The sequence below is a fragment of the Emys orbicularis genome, chromosome 5 (assembly GCF_028017835.1).
Source record: "Emys orbicularis isolate rEmyOrb1 chromosome 5, rEmyOrb1.hap1, whole genome shotgun sequence".
Lineage (NCBI taxonomy): Eukaryota > Metazoa > Chordata > Testudines > Emydidae > Emys > Emys orbicularis.
In genome coordinates, this window is record NC_088687.1 from 38,207,732 (window position 1) to 38,228,757 (window position 21,026).

The window sequence follows — 21,026 nt, forward strand, 5'->3', positions numbered from 1 at the left end:
TTCATTTCAGATAGGGCCTGATCCTTCTCCCATTTCTCCTACTCACTCTCTCTCTGCCCCCTTTATAAGGCTGCTATTACAGAAGGGAAAGGGCACAGCTACTGTTTAATACATTTGGCCAAAGTAATTTCCTGGCTCAAGAATCTGAAGTCAAATCCTCCTCTTCCTAAATCCTCCTTCTATTCTCTACCCCTTAACTAGCAACTCTTATGGGTAAAAGAACTCAAACACATAACAACAATCAGTGTATGAAAAAGACTGTAGTAAAGGCATAGGTAATGAGAAGAATCTGATGCCCCATTCACGTACTAGCAGATCCAACTTATGCACCTTTTCATCTTCTCCTCAGCCACATTACAGTGTGTTTAAGTTCACAGATAGCTACTACTGCAGCTGCTTATGTCATCTGATTTATTTACTTTTGTTGCACTTTACTATTCAACAGCATGCTGAAACTGAGATTAAAACACTGGTTGCACTATTCTGACCACATATTTAACCGTCTTTTACATTAACTAGGAAATTTAACATGTTACATTATTTTAAAAAATCACCAGAAGAAAATGATCCATTTTATTTATAACGGAAGATGCAGCACTTTGTTAATTGATTAGAATGAAGGCGATCTAGAATTACTAAAATGACCATCCCATCTAATTGCTGTTGGTACTAAGAGGAGGCAACTGGAAGTGAAACTAGATCACATGGATGCCCGAAGCCCATGGTTTAGAGCTGCCATGTAAAAGATTAAATGCTCTCACATATTCCTGAAACCAGCATATACAGTATATATCTAGATGATAACTTGTTTGATTTTGTTTTATGGAGGGAAGAAGGGGGATAATGCATTTGATTCCTAAAGTCTGTACTTGTTTTATTTGCAATGAATTAGAAAATAAGGAAATGTGAGATTTCAAGTAAAAAAATTTACCTTGCTACTAATTATGTGTGTGTGTGTGCACATGCGCACACGCATGCACACACACACACACACACACAGCCTGATTTATATCTCATATCAGTTTTACACATAGACTTGATGACTTCAGTCAAACTACTCCTAATTTATGCTAGTGTAAAATCAGAATTAAGTTCCTTTTTTTAAAGTCAATCTCTGTCAGATATTTTCTATCAGTTGCTGTAGAGCTTACAAAATCTGTAATATTTATTGTATATTACCAATGTGTATTTGAATGTAGTGCTATGTACAGCTTCATACAAATTGTAGCCACAGACATTCTGAATTTAAAATTAAAGGTCTATCTCCTAAAAAAAAATATGTCAACACAACATTGTTTTATTCTCAATTGAAGGGACATAATGAGGTGAAAATAAATGAATTTTTCTTCTTCCCTCATGCAGCATTTAACAGGTTCTGTGCTGTAACTAGTTACTGTGATGTGTAAGCTAAGTCTTATCAAAATTAAAAAGAGTAGACAAGGATGAAGATACTTCTGAATAATTAAGGGAACCACAGGATTCTAAGTCACCACCAAAAGAAACAAAGAGTTGAGTGCCAGTATAGTGTTATACCAGCAAATGTCTCAGGAGATGCAGATTAGCAATCAGAGGCACAGCAGGATTTGAGCTCTCTATGATTGCTAAGCAAGGGTTGGGAATTCAGCACTTACTGAAAGGTTAAAGACCAGAAAATAGAACGGTAAGAGGTAGTCTTCATTATTAAAAGCAGATTATTCTCCTTTCAGAATTTCCGCTACAGGTCCTATTCTCCTCCAGAATTGGCAGCATCGGTATATGCCGACCACCTCCTGGATTTCAATAGATGCTGGGTCTCACCACTCTGTTACAGAAGAACGTTAGTTATTGTGAAATGTGTCAGATGGAAGCCAATGTGTCTATTACTATGATCTGGAGCATCTGTTACCATGACCTAAGGGACTAACTTTAGGAATGAGAAGATAGATAAGTAAACATAATTGTTTATTTGCTGATCTTCCATTTTCCTGAAACTCTCACCAAAGATTCATAGGACAGGAAGAGGCCTTGAAAGGTCATCGAGTCCAGTCCCCTGCCCTCATGGCAGGACCAAATACTGTCTAGACTATCCCTGATAGACATTTATCTAACCTACTCTTAAATATCTCCAGAGATGGAGATTCCACAACCTCCCTAGGCAATTTATTCCAGTATTTAACCACCGTGACAGTTAGGAACTTTTTCCTAATGTCCAACCTAAACCTCCCTTGCTGTAGTTTAAGCCCAGTGCTTCTTGTTCTATCCTTAGAGGCTAAGATGAACAAGTTTTCTCCCTCTTCCTTATGACACCCTTTTAGATACCTGAAAACTGCTATCATGTCCCCTCTCAGTCTTCTCTTTCCAAACTAAACAAACCCAATTCTTTCAGCCTTCCTTCATAGGTCATGTTCTCTAGACCTTTAATCATTCTTGTTGCTCTACTCTGGACCCTCTCCAATTTCTCCACATCTTTCTTGAAATGCGGTGCCCAGAACTGGACACAATACTCCAATTGAGGCCTAACCAGCGCAGAGTAGAGCGCAAGAATGACTTCTCGTGTCTTGCTCACAACACACCTGTTAATGCATCCCAGAATCATGTTTGCTTTTTTTGCAACAGCATCGCACTGTTGACTCATATTTAGCTTGTGGTCCACTATAACCCCTAGATCCCTTTCTGCCGTACTCCTTCCTAGACAGTCTCTTCCCATTCTGTATGCATGAAACTGATTGTTCCTTCCTAAGTGGAGCACTTTGCATTTGTCTTTATTAAACTTCATCCTGTTTACCTCAGACCATTTCTCCAATTTGTCCAGATCATTTTGAATTATGACCCTGTCCTCCAAAGCAGTTGCAATCCCTCCCAGTGTGGTATCATCTGCAAACTTAATAAGCGTACTTTCTATGCCAATATCTAAGTCGTTAATGAAGATATTGAACAGAGCCGGTCCCAAAACAGACCCCTGCGGAACCCCACTTGTTATACCTTTCCAGCAGGATTGGGAACCATTAATAACTACTCTCTGAGTACGGTTACCCAGCCAGCTATGCACCCACCTTATAGTAGCCCCATCTAAGTTGTATTTGGATGTATTTGTAAATAAATATTACAAATCATCCCTAATAACCAGTGGGGCTCAGTGGATAATGTTCTGTTCTTCTACCTGGAGGTGAATCCTAATAAAAGATTTGGAAAATGGACTTTATTTCATCGATATGGTAAAAAAATAATAATCATCCCTACTAAATTAATCCCAGTTAGCACTGAGAGAAATGTTTCCACCAGAACTTATTTTGGATAAAAATGCAGGCTCAAGTTGACCAAAACATTTCTCAAATTTATGTAAAATTTGCCAAGTTGTCTTAGTTGAAAAAAAAAAAAATCTGAAAAATATTGAGTTGTTTTATTTATACATTTTCAAAGTGACATTTTAATTTTTTAATTCAAAATGACAATTTCAAAATTTCCTTCAAGTTTATTAAAAAAATCTTTAAAAAAAATCAAAATTAAAACAAAGGGTTTTGTTTTGGGTCAAATTAAATGTTTTGTTTGACCCAAAACACGTTTGTTTTTTTTACTTTTAGTTCGCCAATATTTTCTCTTTCAGTTTTTCAGAACTGCCAGTGATATGAAAAAAAATAATTACATAGCTTTAATCCCAGCTAAAACTAACCCGTATTCCCAAACAATCTGAAGATCATTTACATTTATCGTCTATAACTTGCTTCTTTTTCGAAAAAGCAAGACTGCCAGCCTGAGACTTTCTTCACTGAAAATTTAAAACCTTGGCAATTTATACCTTAAACTAAAAGTTTCATGGTTCACATGTGCATGAGAATTTTGAATGTCAAGAGCATATCTCTCACCCAATTAATATTTTTCATAGTCGGGATTTATTTCTACTACTTAAGACCAAAGAATTTCATGCCATATTAATTGGAAATCTTTTGCTTTGCAGAACACCAACACAAGCTGTTTGTCCCTGGCTCCATGTACATAGAACACTTTCAGAAGAATGTGGTCTGGCTAGAAGTACTATCTTGTGGTGTAAACTGAATCTACAGCAGAAATTTCAAAGTAAAAGGTCAATGACGAGAGATCTGTTATTATGCAAATGTTTTAAACAATGTCCTGTTCAACTTGGTTTGGCTTGCGGTTAGCTGATTAAACAGTATATGCCAGTTTCATAAACTAGCCAGGTTTCTGAACAAGGGCGTAGTCCTGATTTGTCTAGGACAGTCCTAGGTTTTTACAAACAGTCCTGATGACCCAATGTCCTGGAACACAAAGGAAGATTTTCTGCCTGCCTGCCAGCCCGACTATTTTTTTAGAAAGTTCTGAGGCAAGGTGGGGTCCTTATTAAGTTACTACACAAAAGGGCAATCACAGAAAGATCTGGCTGCAGGGCAGAAACTCGACTGGTTCTTGGCTTCTGGGCCTTCCACAAAGAATACATCTGCAGTAAGAGTGAGGACACTACAGGGGGAGAAGTAACTGTTTGGGGAGGCGTGGGATCTCCATGGGTTCAGCTAGTTAGTAGAACCCTCAACCTTTTGAGGCCTTGATCTGAGATACTCATTAAAGTCACTTTAAATTCACCAGGATGTGTTGACTCAGGCCATCATATTGTGGTGAGAAACCCAGCACTGCTATAAATTAGTCTAGTGTACAACCTATTCATGTATAAAGCACACTGCTGGAGCTCTGCTAATAAAAGAGCATTAACCCTTTATCTGTGTGTTTGCCTAGATTGTCTTCTGCAAGACACTGTAAGGGAGGCCTGGAGCCCTTAAAATGATGTGGTGAGGTGGGGGACAAGAGGACAGAAGGAACCTGGAGCCCTAAAAGAGCAGCTATAGAGGGAGTAGAGGACACTGGAAGCACCAAAGAGTATCTTTGGTGGACTGGTGGGGGAGAAGGGGCTTAGAGCCCCAAAGAATAGGAAGTTACTTACCTTAAAGTACAGTAACTGGAGGTTCTTCGAGATGTGTGATTCCTGTCTGTATTCCACTGTGGATATGCATGTGCTCTATGAGCCTGGAGCCTGAGAATTTTGAAAGCAGTGTCCATTGGTCCGCACATGTGACTTGGCTCACCTTGTGCCCCTGACCAAGGAGAGAAAGGTTGGGGTGGAAACACTGCCTCTCCATTTCCTACTCTACTGTAAACCAAAAGATGAGCCAAAGCAGAGGGGAAGGAGGGCAGGTAGTAGAATACACATACAGACTATATCTTGAAGAACCTCAGGTTACTATAAGGTAAGTAACTTCCTCTTCTTTGAGTGCTGGTCCCTATGTATATTCCACTGTGGGTGACCGACAAGCAGTACTCATGTAGGAGTAGGGTACAAGGATGCAGATGGCAGAGCCGAACGAAGGAAGGCCATTCCAAAGGATGCATCAGTGTTATAGTCCTGAATTAAAGCATAATGCCTTGCAAATGTGTAGATAGATCTCACAGCTGCTTTGCCAATATCAAGTAGAGGCACTTCTTGAAGCGATGCCATACACGTAGCTTGCACCCTCATGCACCCCATGAGGGGGAGGAAGATTAAACATCTGATAGCAGAGCAAAATACAGACCAAAATCCATATTTAGATTCTTTGAGAGGGTATAGCCTGACCCTGAATTCTTTCCACTATGGCGACAAATAGCCCGGGAGACTTTCTGATAGGTTTTGTTCTCTACAGGTAAAAGGCCAAAAAGCTCGTTGAACACTAAAGGAATGGTGCCTCCTTTCTTTTGAGGATGGGTGACATTTTTGAAAAAACCCAGATAAACACTGGTTTAGGTGAAACTCTGAAACTACAGTGGAGGTGAATTGAGGGTGCACATATGAAACTTTGTCCCTATGGAATATAGTCTAAGGAAGGTCCTCCGTCAGCACTCCAAGCTCACCAACCCTCCTGGCTGAGATGATGGTTACCAGGAATGCAACTTTCATGGATAGGAGAGACATGGAGCAAGAAGCTAATGGTACAAAGGGAGGCATAGTGAGTACCGAAATAATAAAATTTAAGTCACATTGAGGAGCTTGCTTTTTTATTGACAGAAAGGTTCCAATTAGGCCTTTCCAAAATCTGTTAGTCAGTGAGTGTGTGAAGATTGAGTAACCCTCTTAAGGTGAATGGTATGCACTGATTGCAGCCAAGTGGACATATAAGGAGCTCATGGACAAGCCTGCTATCTTTCGGGTAAGAATATAGTCCAAAATAAGAGAACTGATGGGGCTATAAGTCTTTGATTGCCCATACAGAAAAATGTCTTCACTTGGCAAAATAGCATTTTCTAGTGGAATCCTTCCCAGAAAAGATGCTCTGTACTGCATCAAAACATAATATTTCTAAAACTATTTACAGATAAAGGAATAAAGATGAAGCTTTGGACACTGGAGGTTCCGACCCAGACTCGAGAAGGAACTGGAGAGGTAGTTGGTCCGACCCACTCTATCTCCTCAGTCAGATGCACAAGGAGACTGAGGGCACGTGTGGACCAACGGGCACTGCTTCCAAAATTCTCCAGCTCCAGATGCATTGAGCGCATGCCTACCTACAGTGGAATACACATAGGGACCAGCACTTGAAGAAGAACAGATACTGCTAGCTGTGCAATGAATAGATCGGGATGTCAGCAGCAGTGGAGTGCTCAGATGTAGCTCCTGTTCGTAGCCAGAAAAGATCCTTATATGAACACAGCCTCATGTAGAGGCAGGGGAGACGCACATTTTCAGGAAATCTAAACTACATATTTAAGTTGATGAGGAAGAAGTTTAATTCTAGATCAGCGGTTTTCAAACTGTGGGTCGGGACCCCAAAGTGGGTCGCAACCCCATTTTAATGGGGTCACCAGGGCTGTCGTTAAACTTACTTGGGCCCGGGGCTGAAGCCAAAGTCCAAGCCCCACCACCCACGGCTGAAGCCCTCAAGCTTCGGCACCCCCCCACGGCGGGGGTGCTCAGGCTTCGGTCCCCCTTTCTGGGGTCTTCTAGTAATTGTAGTTGTCAGAAGGGGGTCGTGGTGCAGTGAAGTTTGAGAAACCGTGTTCTAGACACTTCTCTATTGCCACAGAATTTAAATTAATTAATAGGCTTGTCCAGATAGCTTCCTGGTGAACATCTGCTTGGAAGTGTAATGTAGGATAATTAAATGCTCCTATAAAGGTTCGACACCAGTAATTATTTTTTGTGGAAAGACATAAACAAAAAATAAAGGCTCTTTCGTATGTTGCCAGTGGTCTACATTTTGGTTTCCTGCATCAGTCCCCTTTTAAGAGAAATATCATTTATTTCTATTTAAAAAAATGATCAATGTATTTCTAGGGTTAGGGTTAGGCTGGAATTTTAAAGGCTGCTTTATCAACACACTGCTGTTTTGATCTGATTATAAAGAAAAAATATGAAAGGCAATTAAGAAGGGCGGTTGTTTTTTATTTTTACATATATCTGGTCAGAAAATAAATCAGTAAGGCTTTGCTCACAAATATGAAAGATAATAAACTGTACAGACTTTAATATAGTCTAGAAATTGTTTTAGAAAAATAAATCAAATGTTGACATTTATGACAAAAAGTTCAATTTCAGAAGGGAGATTTAATCAAATGAACTATGAACAATAAAAAATGGCACTTCAGTTACTGTCACTTAAGAACAGGCAAAAGCAACTTTAAAAAAATAAAAGGGATTTTTGTTCTGAACTGTTTCTTGATGTTTTTAAGTTTTGAGGCTGTAAAACCAGACCACTCACTTACCCAGGACTGAAAGAGAAGAGAAAGGATGATTTAATTCTAACTAGGGAAAGACAGAGACATAAATTAACTCACAGAAAAACTGCAAGTTATGAAAAACCAACCTAAGTAAAACAACAACAACAAACGTTTGTAGTCTTATGAGAAGGAAAATAATAAATTAAAATAGATGTTTGCTTTTCTCTGCAGATTGCATTTTCAAGAACCATTTCAGCACCTTAATTTAGATTTTTTACTGTAGCAACGACTTTCTTTTCAAAAGAATCCATTATTTTCTAGGCTACAATCAATTCATGAGCTGTACATCACTCACAGAGAAAAATGAAGTGCAGAAGAAAATATAAATTTAATATACCCATAGTCCTTCACAGATTAAATGGGCTTGTGCTCATAAAAAAAACAATGTATTCATACTCATCAATATACCCCTTGCCATATGTAAATTTTAACACACGACTACCATATTTCATAGTTATAACAAAGCTTGCTAAAAATAAGTTCTGTAAACATTTTCAGAAATTAAATTTTATTGTGATACTATCACATATTCTTGCTGATCAAGAGAGAATTTTAGGAGTAAAAGTGTTTCGACTGAATTTTTATACTGTTTATAAGAACTTCATTGGTAGTATGCTGTAATGTCCAAAGCTATAGGCTGAAGGTACTGTTGCCCACTAGAGTTTATATTTATAAGTACATAGGGCAGCAGTTTTTCCTTTTAAATGAAAAGATTCAGTCTAGCATACATACATACAATATATATGTTGTTATACCTCATTAACATATCTTTTTATGTTCTAAACTGATACAGCTTCAGTTACGGACATAAGTCTAGTCTAACTTACAAGATCATGCACTCAGCACTAATCTAACTCTGCTTTCCACTGAAGTTTTACCATTAACTTCAATTGGACCGGAATAAGGCTAACATTGAGCATTTTTGGAAATCCCACCTCAGTCAATAATAGGCCCAAAAGCAAGATTGGCTGCCAATATAAATGCAAGTGAAACTGAAAATTTTACAGTGTCTGTTTGTCACATCCACATTACATCTTTGAATGGGATTTTCAAAATTACCTAAGGAGTAAGGCACACATTGAAAGTCCATGGGACTTGGATGCCCCATGCATTTTAAAGTATTTAATTTTACTTTTAAGTAATGTGGACAACAATGTTTAAATCAACAGTTGCTAAACCAAAAAAGCAGGAGCACAAAAAAGGATTTCCACATATTATGATTTCAGAAAACTTTGCACCTAAGTTTTCAAAAGTGGGACCCTAAAGTTAGGCTCCTAGTTCTCCATTTAGGCACCCAAATAAGTAGCCTGATTTGCGAAAGATTTGAACAGCTCCCCAGAGACTGACGTCCATGGGAGCTGCTGGCAGCTAAGCACATATGAGAATGAGGTTGTGTATCTGTCAAGGGAGGAAAGGCCTTGTTTCCAACTTGATGGCCTTTCTGTCTGCATGTAGTACAATAACTTTTGAACTCTTTATCTGATCAATTCCAAAATTTCAGGGAATATTCTAGGCTTCATTGGGCAGAATCCTATTGATTTTGATGAAAAGTGGAAAACCAGGAAATCCTCACCCCACTCCAGTCTGCTTGACCCTCACAGGATCCCTCACCCCTTCCCATTTTTGGCCAGTCCCCCCAGACGGGCTCTCTCTCCCATTAGTCAGGCCCCTCGCCAAACAGGTACTCAAAATACCTATGGGGAGGGGACATGGGGTAGAGCTGGGTTTACAGTTTGGCCTGCTTTAGCAATGAAGTGTGCAAACCTCTAGTTTAGATGCCTAAATGTGGATTTAGAAGCCTAATTTTAGGCTCCCACTTTTGAAAATCAGAGTCTTTGTAAATGTACAGGATTTTTTTCTACTCTAAAACTACCTCTCTGATCTTACTCCAAGATAGAGACCAGACCTAAAAGCAAACTTCTTCACTCAGCTGTACAAACAAGGTACTTTAATACTTGAGAGCTTTTAGGATGGATATAAAACTAGTTCTCTGGCAGTCACACACTTTCCATGCTCAGCAGGATATTCTATTATAGGGAAAGGGGAGTAGATACATTTCAGTGACTTGATAGTGTTCATGGAGATTCTATAGCATGAAAACAAACAGCCTCTCTCATAAGATTCTGAATCCTGATATTCCTTCTGAAACTGAACAGCCAATTAGAAGGAAAAGTGTACTCTATTGTGTGAGTCATTGACTGAATTACCTATTTCAGAGTAGGTTGCACAGCAAGGAATTTCCTCTGTGCCATCTTATTGAACATCAACAGTGTCTCCTCAACAACTACAACCCTTCTGTGTTTTCAAGCTGTATGTTTGCTTGCTATAATAACCCTAATAGAACAGCTGGACAGCACACAATAATAATAATATTGGTTCAAACTATTCAATGGAACAAAGGAATTTAATCACATGCAGTCATATATTTCAACAGTCCTTTGTGGATTTTAGCTCTTCCCAATTCAGAGCAATTACTGTTTAGATTTTCTTCTTAACCATCTTCCTTGGCCTCAACATTGCTTTACTATAGGAAGGGATGGGCAAACTGGTTTGGGAACAGTAAAGAAGCAACAAACTGTCTAACCAAATATTTTAAAAAGTTTGAAAATGTTCAAGGGAGTTGCAAGGCTCCTCCTGTCTCTGTGTCTTTGAACTTCCTGTTTTTTGGCTGTGACAGTGTTTTGAGCTCTCCGGGGAAAACACAAAGTGTTTGAAATTTTGATAGAGATTTTTGAGTGATTCCAATCTCCATTTTGAGCTGTGGTTTTTGAGTTTTTTTGTTCGTGTGTTTTGTTTTGTTTTTTGCACGTTGACATTGCTATTAATGGGGAGAAGACATTACTGAGTATGAGACAAAATCATACTTCTGCTGCTGGGCTACTGAGGTAGCCTAAAGTTGGCTCAGGTGAAGTATATATTCATAGATGTGCACTGAGACTGCTGGCAGATAAACTAGTGTCTCAGTATCCTCAGAGTGTGATTCTTCATGGCCGACAAAGTTATCATCAGTTCCAATTGGTTTACACTTTCGAGATAACAAGCAACCCAAATCAAAATCTTTGTCAGCCTCTACTGTGAATGCTTGAATGCAGGGCCACAACGGTGAGGCGAGGAAGGGTTTTACTCTTCTATATACATCTTCAACAAAGGGACACATCACAAAAACACCAAACATGAGCTCAAGGAGATGAAGTCAGTATGGATGGCTGGAGGTGACCGCCCCATAGGACATCACATCTCAGGGGAGCATTATGAGTTTGGAAGGAACTCCACTGTATAAAGGAACCTTCTCTTGCCAGGTGTTTCCTTTAACTTTCCATCTCTATGAAGCTATTCTGTATTTTCTCTTAATTTCTGTACTGACACACACCATATAAAGGGATTAAATTTTCTTACCAATATTAGGGTGTTTCAAAAGGCGACAGATTCTAGCTTCCCTTTCCAATTTCTGGTGATCTGCAAGAAAAAGAAACACAATCGTAACTTTTTTGTTTAATCATGAAAAGGCACATCATTCTATATGGTACTGTGAGTTGAAAAACATATGGTACAGTATGTGACATGTCGTTAAAATGTATCCTCCTTCTCCTATTTAGAATCACGATTGTACATTTAAATTGTATGCCACACTGAATCAAGATACTACATCCACCCTTTGCTTTGCCTAGCTGCTCACCTATAGTAGTTTTAGAAAAATCAAGCTGCCTTCTCAGTGGGAGATGGGACATATTCACACCATGACCTATAATTATCAGATAATAAACTATGATTATAGAATTAATCAGAATGAAGACAGCCCTGAATCTTTAGAAAAATTCTAATCCTAGACTATTAAGTGTTTCAGTGATACCTAAGGTACTAAGTACATCACCAATGAAGTGCTAATATTCCATTGTAAAGACAACACTTTTCAACATGCGAGGGCATTATACCAACACAGTGATGCTATAGGAAGAGTGAGTAGCTAAATGATCAACAGCAGCATACCCCCACAATGCCTATATTACACTACTTCTCAGTTAAGCTGATTACCTGTTAGCCTAAGGATAACGTATGCTTTTTTGCCATTTATTCTGAAAGGTGTTTCTTTGTTGTGGATTGCTCTAATGTGGTCCCTGTATCCCAACACAGCCTAACAAACAAACAAGAACTTGTTCATAAAAAGTTATAGATATCAGATGGCTGGAGAAATATACTCTTCTAATGGACCTTGTAATCTTGTTTTCAGGGTCTTGTAGGGCAAAACTTCCAAAGAGACAAATGGAAGGTAATTCCTTTCATTTGTTCCTTTTAATTGATGTGGACCAGTTCCTCGTCATAATCCGACCCCCTCCCCTTGTTTGTGTTTTTGTAGTAGAATGATGTAAAGCATAGTTGTTTTATAGCTGTGGAGTAACAAGATGACCACGTCTTTGAACACAACCTAAGGACAACAAATTAAATTATAGATCTCTGACAACAGCAACAGGATCAGAAACAGAACAGCATCAACCTCTGTCTCACAAATACTGGATGTCACATCAACAGCATCTTACACCCAGCATGCTGGTGCTGAAGGACAACAATGTTGCTATATAAACTAAGGCCCATAAATTAAACTATAGCTCTTTTAATGTCATCATCATCATGTTTACAAAGTGTTATAGCCTCATCTTTCTTCCAGAGCAGAGTCCACTTTAGCAGCAGTCTCACTGTGGCTTGGCCTCATAAGCCAGTGTGCAGATGTTCAAGGGACTATGCAAAGGCATACAAAGGAAAATATAATGAGGATAATGGATAAACGAACAGTAAACTGGAAAATGGAATCACTCCCAGCCTCCCCCTTGCTGATCTCATATGCAGAAAAAGGGGAAATCAACTGCAGTACAATCAAATGAGCCAGAAAAAAGTAAGACAGAAACAGCTGTTGACCCTAGTTCTAAGTTGTCTTTGGTATTGTCTATCTGCCAAGTGGAATCAACTCCTGACCACTGAGGCGGTCTCTCTCTCTCTCTTTCTCTTTGGCCCCCACTTACTACATGAAATGAAATGGTGACCAAAAAAATAGTGTCTGCTATGTGTACATAAAGCAATTGCTGACAGGTTTTCTGCATAGGGCTGAACAAGATGCAGCATATTTGTTATTCGTGCTCGAAGTGTTTCTTCATATTATCCTTCTCCTCCATGTCCTGTTCTTCAACACCACTAGCACCAGCTGAATGGCCTAGCTTTAGTAATGGATTCAGGCATGTGTGCATTTTAATGAAGACAGCGCCTGTGGGGAGAGAGGTATGCCTGTAACTGCATAAAGCACCTTATGTGCTAAAAAGACAGTTGAAGTAAACACTTAAGGGGAGACAGCTTAAGTGTTAAATAGCTACATGAAACAGTGCTGGCCACATATCCCTCTTTACCTGTCAATACAGAGAAGTGTCTTTATGGGCAGACAAAACAATGGTAGCTGGCAGATATCCATCAACCCTCTCTGTGGCCATAGCTTTGGTTGACTCTTCTTGTAGCTTTTGGAAAATCCTGACAGTCTTCCAGGCCGTCTCCACCACAGCCATAGCACCAGACCCTGTTGCACATGCTCCTTTTTACAGCATGATGCTACCCAGCATTTGAACCAGGACCCTTCTGCAGGCACTTAGTTAATTATTCTTTGCTTCCAGTGGTTTCTGTCCTCTGTGTTTTTAAATCTGAGGTCCTGTAACAGGCTAATGATGCTTGCCTGAAGTTACTTACCTTATTGGAACAAGTTCTTGAGATGTGTGGTCCCTATCTGTATTTCACTGTGGGGTACGCATGTGCACCATGCACCAGGGTCCAGAAGAATTTTCCAAGCAGTGTCCATCGGTCTGCACCTGCACTCTTGCTCTCCTCCTTCAAGAGGAGGTAAGAGATGGTGCGGATTGACCACCTCTCTAGTTCCTTCTCTACCACAAATCATTTAAAGATCTGAAACAGAGGGGAAAGAGGGGCAGCTAATGGAATACAGATAGGGACCACACATCTCGAAGACTCCAGTAACAATAAGTTGAGTAAGTTCCCTTTCTTCTTTGAGTGCTTGTCCCTACATTGGTGACTGACAAGCAGCGCTCAGGTAAGAAGGAGGGTGTGAAGGAGCAGGCAAGATAGATGCATATAGGATCGCCACCCTAAAGGATGCATCATCTCTGGAGGCTTGAACTCAGGTGTAGCACCTCGTGAACATATGAATAGAGCTCCACATTGCTGCTCTGCAAATGTCAAGTAAGGCCACTCATGAAGTGAGGCTACCGAGGCTGCTTCTGCTCAGGCGGGGTGAGCTCTAGCCCTGTGTGGTGGTGATGCACTGACTAATAAAGTGGGATACAGCACTTAGAGGTCCTCTGACGGGATGAAGGTTGTCCTCTCATTTGTTCCGCTACAGCAATGAATAATGTCAGTGACTTTCTGATCATTTTCCTTTTTTGCAGGTAAAAAAGCTAATGCACATCTCACACAGAGGGAACAGAAGAGACTTCGTTCATCAGAGATGTGAGGCTTTGGGAAAAACAAAGGAAACAAAGGAAAGTATATTGTCTGATTCAAGGCAGACGGGTTGACATTTGCAGGAAACTTAGAACATAAGAATGGCCACACTGAGTCAGAGCAAATGTCCATCTAGCCCAGTATCCTGTCTTCAAACAGGATACAATGCCCGGTGCTTCAGAGGGAATGAACAGAACAGACAATCATCAAGTGATCTATCCCCTGTTGTCCATTCACAGCTTCTGGCAAACAGAGGCTAGAGACACCATCCCTGCCCATCCTGGCTAATACCATTGATGGACCTATCTTCCAGTACATCCAATTCCCCCGACAATGAAAAAGTTGGGTCCATTTTCATCAGCGGTGAAGTCCATACTGTTGCTAGCACAGGAGATGGGGGTGGACTTCTTTCAGAGTCCCTGACGCCTGATGGTCTCAGTCTTCCTAATGAGGATTGGTGTTTCTAAACAGGGTTCTCACGCCTGCTGGGTACAGCTGGGAAAAGAGCAGTAGATACTGCACATGGAGGAGATTCAGGAATCTCCGAGGCAGCAAAAGCAGCATTTGTGGTCACCACTGATTGGAAAGGAGCAAGGACAGTAGATGCAGTTTTCAAACCCTGATAACTGGGGCACAAATCTAAACCCTGCACCAGGGAGGCAGGGAGAATTACCTGCAGTGAGGATACCGACAACTAACTATTCTGATAAAACTCTACAAAACTATATACAAACGTTAAGAATTAAAAAATATATATTTACTAAATGAGGAGAAAGAATCAGCTCCAGACACTGGAGGATTCTCTCTCAAACCATGTAGCGGTAAATAGGAACTGGAAAGGCCGGTGTTCTGCACCACCCTTTATGTCCTAGGTATGACGCATGAGGAGATAAGGCATAGGTGTGGACCAACAGACACTGCTTGCAAGATCCTTCTGGCCCCAGGCCTATGGCGCACATGTGTACCTATAAAGGGGTTTACAAACCCCATACTGAGCATAGGCAGAAGGGAGAGGAGAGTCTTTCCTGCTTACAAGCAAGCAAGCAACTTGATCACATCCCCACACAGCTGCCAGAACTGCCAATCCTTAAGACAGGCACCCACAGCTGTGGCCAACAGAGAAAAGAAGACCTGCTGTAAAGGGGAGAGAACAGAGCGGGAGAGGGAGACCTGATCCACCAAAGGGACTACAACCCTGCACCAGGCTGCCTCTGAGAAAGCAACCGGGAAGCAGAAGGAGATTGCAACTCTGGAATTCAAGGGCTGATAGACTCAGTTTAAGGTGTGTGTTCAGGAACTGATCAGATTGGAAACAAAGTGAAGAGGGCCACTTAAGAGAAGCTTAGACCCCTACATAGGCCACACCCAGATGTGTTGACAGTACCCCACAGTGGAATACACATAGGGACCAACACTTGAAGAAGAACCACAACATATAAGCAGGTCATCATCTTGCTGGAAAGTGTTAAGTGGATTTTGCTGACTCACTGGTTCAGCTATAAAGAAGGTGGGTGTGGCCCTCAGGCAGAGACAAATTTAGGTTTGGGGAAGATGGCTCCTGAGAGAAGGAACCCCAAGTGCAGGCAAATCAGGGAAGATGCCTTAGACTAGGAGAAATAGGGGGATTGAAACCTGAGACAAAGGCTTTGCCTGGAGTTTCATGGATGTAGTTTTGGAATTAGCATTTTGTTAACAAGCCAGACCTCAAGGAGGGGTGATTTTATATGGATTCTATGAAAGCACAGCTTTGTTTGGAGTAGAAGGGACATCACAGGCTTACACATCCATCTATGACCTGTGTGCAACACTTCCCATAACAACATGCTTTTGTAAATGTGACCACGTCTGAAGAGAAACCACCTGTCATCAGCAACTACTTGCACAGGCCACGGAACACCAATCCTCTCCAGTGTGCAAACCTTTGAAGAGAGACCACCTCTTACAAGCGACCACTTTTGCTAACTCCCATGAGTGGTCGCTCTGGACAGGTTTTACGGTATCAGAAACCAGTTTATGGCTGCAATTGCAAAAAGGTAATCAGAAATAGAGAATGTAAATGAAAATGAGACATGCATGGGGGCTCTTTAATGGAAGAGCTTGGACCCTGTGAGAGAAATATTAAACCTCTTATATATCATTCCATTGTGCTGATAAAAAAAGTTCTTAAAAACCCAGTGGATTACTGAATATGATGGGATTATAGACATTGGACATAGTGTCATAATGCCACACAGCATGAGGTTGGAATGCTAAGCATAATCTACAAGGCCCATATGGATACTGAGAAGTGTAAGAAACACAGCCTGAAATGCTCTATTCTGGCCAGACACAAACCATGCCATCAACAATAAAGCATCCAAGGGTGGACTCTACAGTAAATACAGGATATAGAATGCAAAAGAACCACTGATACCGCAGGAGATCACAGTTTTCTCTCAAAGGGATTCCAGACAAATTAACAAAAGCTAAGGGTCCTCAATTTACGAGTAGTTCATTCTGGCAAATCTCTTTGACCAATCAGTTGAAGCACACCTTTATCAAGATCTTAGTATTCATAATTAAATATGTTAGCAGGAAGGTCAATGCAAATAGCAAAGAATTTCACTGTAAAAGTTCTGCTGAGTTCAACAAATCCATATTTAGTACTTATTTAATATTTCAGCACACCTCACAAAATGATTTTCTAGGATCATCAGTTCAGAGATTTATGGGCAGAAAATAAAAATCTTAGTGTCAACATCTAACAAGCTTCTTGAGCTAAAGACAAATAAACCTGTAGGATTCACAAAAGAAGTACCGTATATACTCGTTCATTAGCCCGTTCGTTTATAAGCCGACCCCCCAAGATGGTTAGGTAAAAATAGCAAAAACTGTATGACCCCTTCGTAAGCCGACCCTATATTTCAGGGGCTGGCAAACTTTGGCTCCCGGCTGTCAGGGTAAGCCACTGGCGGGTCGGGACGTTTTGTTTACTTGGAGCATCTGCAGGCATGGAGCCCCTCAGCTCCCTGTGGCCGCGGTTCGCCATTCCCAGCCAATGGGAGCTGCGGTCCTGCAGCTCCCATTGGCTGGGAACGGCGAACCGCGGCCACAGGGAGCTGAGGGGCTCCATGCCGAACCGCGGCCACAGGGAGTTGAGGGGCTCCATGCTTGCAGACGCTCCAGGTAAACAAAACGACAATGTATCAGATATTCAATTCAATGATTCCATAGAGTTTTAAATCATCATATTTTGGTGTAGACCCATCTATAAGCCAACCCTGATGTGTCACTTTTTTACCAAAAATATTCGGCTTATAAACAAGTATAAACGGTATCTCTCAGGAACCTAGAATAGAAGAAATAGTACAACAAGAATGCCAAACTCCTATTACAAGTGGAGCTGAATCCTAGATTTCAAATATAAAGTGGCTGGCAACCTACCAAGGTAACACAGATACCATAAAATAAGGATATAATCCCTGGGTAACCCTAACGCAATCACCTATATTTATAATCTTTGGAGAAAATCTGAAGAACAGTTCTATAAAGATTTCCAGTGAATCAACAGATAGTATAATTAGGGACCCTGAGATTGTCAGAGTAAGAGTGGTAATAGAAATCATGTTCAGTAATGCTAATAATGAAAGCATCATCACAGAAGCCTGAACAATGGCCTAGAAATGCCAGCAGCACAAAGAGGAAATGCTAAAGCATCAGAAGAAGAAAAGATAGAGATGTGGGTACACTGATGAAAAATACATTTGAAAATGAAAAACTTTAAGCAGCGAACTGAAGACCTGCTGAAATGCTATATGTATAACAAACTCAGATAATTAACTGCAAATACTCTGAAGGTAGCAGGAACTTCCAAAGGCAAATAATGTAAGCTTGAGCATCAATTAAGTCAAAATTAAATAATTAAAAACAACGCAACTCCAACAATTTATTACGGGATGGGGGGAACCACACCACCCAACAGCTGCACCACAAGATGTCTGGCTCCCTATACAACAACAATTATAAAAATAATATTATACTGTACATTATCTTAGGCAAGCCAAAGTATTAGGTTATCACTGTGCAAATCTGTTTGGCATTATGATATCCTTCTGGCAATATGTTCAGTCTGTGAAAGAAATATGCACTACCCTGCAATAAATTTTAAATAATTAGGCTAGAGTATTAACTCTAACAGTATGCAATATGCAATCAAATGGATTTAAATTTGCTCCTCTCCAGTAGGGAACTGTAATCTGCTCTTACGTATATATTTTTTAAAAATTTGATAAGATCTACTTTTAGGCATAGCTGGGATAGGGCTATTTGTAGATTTTTGTGCTATTATGATCATATTGTGTGAATGTTTTAAAAAAACATAAATACCCTTGCAAAAAGAGCAACAGTGATCATAATGTTCATTTCATTAGGTTGTAAGTATAAATTTTCTTTGCATAAATATACACAATAAGAGTACTTCTGTGACTTATTAATATGGACTGGGACCGTATAGATCATTGTTGCAACTAAGGTCCTGTACTGGGACCAAATCTTGTATAAAGGGGGTCAAATAAGGTGTCTAAGACAAGGTTATTGTTTGCTGGTTATGATTATGTTATCTGTACGCATGTATCATTTTTATATTTAAGGTTATAAGTATTGGCTCTATACTGTCTGTATTTCAAACTTGTGCTATGCTGCTGGGTGACACCCCAGACAATTTGGCATCAGCACTGCCTAGCCTGCTTGATGGCCCATTAAGGACCATCAGCTATACAACTGACCCACTGAGAGATGGCAGATACACCTTGTGACTCAGCAAGGTATGCAGGGTCTTGCCTATGGACAGAACTCTAAGATTTTTTTCTTACCATGTGCCCGAATGCATGTCTTTGGGACAAAGAAAGCAGAGACCACATGGCAAGAGACTATAAAAAGCTGCTGCAGCTCCTTCATCTTGTCTTCAATCCTGCTTCTTACCTCTGGAGGGACTTTGCTACAAACGGAAGCTCTACACAATCCTTTGCTACAAACAGAAGCTCTACATCCCAGCTGTGGATGTACTCCAGAGACTTGATTTGAACCTGCAGTTTATTCTATTACTGCTACAAGCCTGAACTAAGAACTTTGCCATTACTGTATGTAATTGATTCCATTTAACCAATTCTAGCTCTCATCTATATCATTTTCCTTTTATGAATAAACCTTTAGAGTTTAGATTCTAAAGGATTGGCAACAGCGTGATTTGTAGGTAAGATCTGATTTGTATATTGACCTGGGTCTGGGGCTTGGTCCTTTGGGATCGAGAGAACCTCTTTTCTTTTACTGGGGTATTGGTTTTCATAACCATTCATCCCCATAATGAGTGGCACTGGTGGTGATACTGGGAAACTGGAATGTCTAAGGGAGTTGCTTGTGTGACTTGTGGTTAGCCAGTGCGGTAAAACCAAAGTCCTCTCTGTTTGGCTGGTTTGGTTTGCCTTAGAGGTAGAAAAACCTTGGGCTGTAACTGCCCTGCTTTAAGCAATTTGTCCTAAATTAACAGGAGTACTTGTGGCACCTTAGAGACTAACAAATTTATTAGAGCATAAGCTTTCGTGGGCTACAACCCACTTCTTCGGATGCATATAGAGTGAAACATATATGCATCCGAAGAAGTGGGTTGTAGCCCACGAAAGCTTATGCTCTAATAAATTTGTTAGTCTCTAAGGTGCCACAAGTACTCCTGTTATTTTTGAGGATACAGACTAACACGGCTGCTACTCTGAAACTTGTCCTAAATTGGCACTCTCAGAAGTGTCCTGCCATAACCAGCATCGTTACAACTTCCAAGATAAAAAATTGTAAATGCCCAAGTAAAAAGTATAATATTAAGTCTCTTTTAATACCGCTATTTGTACTATTTTTGAAAAAAATATGAATTTTAAGTGTAAGAATTAAAGTCTATACAAAATACTACAATAAGACAAAGTACCATAAATCAACAACTAATAACAAAGGTAAAGAGACATTACTTTTACACAAAAAGTTTTTCTTTTGGCAAATAAAATTACACCAGCTAAACAAATGCTAAGATTGAAACACTACATATTTACTCTTAAATACAATCATCGTATATCACAATAAATATATGTTAAAGTTACTTCTGACAATATTAAAGAGTAGACAAATTTAAGAAACATAACCACCAAATACACACCAATGTTAGCATCAATCTTTTAGCATCTGAAACTAGACAACTATTTAGGACAGTGTCACTTTAAAGTTATAATACTGTGTCACTCACCAATTAAGAAATGTATGTACAAGAACACTGACAGATTAAAATAAAAAGAATCCCTATCTCTGTTGTTATTAACACCTAAAATTAATGAAACAAATAATTTGAAACTCTGTTGGTTTGTTTTCTATCACTTGTCCTATTTCTTTTACTTTTTTCACTTCTGTCAGCTTGAACAATGAAAATAAATGAAGTGGTTTCACCTGTGGTCCTGGTTAGTATCATTTTCCATCACGCATACCAGCACAAAGTTTCAATAACTAAGTTGCACGCAGTATAGGGGAATGTTGAAATCCAGCCAAAAACAAGTTTGCCTTAGAATAAAACAGGAAATATTTCCAATAATCTCAGGCAAAAAAAAAAAAAAAAAATCCTGGTGCAGATACTTAGCTGATGTAAACTGTCATAGCTCCACTGCCCTAACAGTACCCCTTTAAAAGATCGTAGGTTAAAGCACTCATGAGACTAGCACTCAAGGCCTGATTCTTTAAGATGTTGAGTGTCTCTCTGCTGAGCACTCAAACTCACTCTTTGTTGT

General features: G+C 39.9%; 1 protein-coding gene across 24 annotated transcripts in view; it reads right to left on the minus strand.

The window, feature by feature from the left end:
* The window catches only part of CAMK2D (calcium/calmodulin dependent protein kinase II delta), a 258,791-nt gene that overhangs the window by 160,696 nt on the left and 77,069 nt on the right, over window positions 1–21,026 (minus strand). For all 24 annotated transcript variants that reach the window (XM_065405038.1, XM_065405055.1, XM_065405063.1 and 21 more), the window contains exon 3: window positions 11,134–11,193. In XM_065405038.1, coding sequence (XP_065261110.1) covers window positions 11,134–11,193 — 60 coding nt within the window. The remainder of the gene's footprint in view (window positions 1–11,133; window positions 11,194–21,026) is intronic.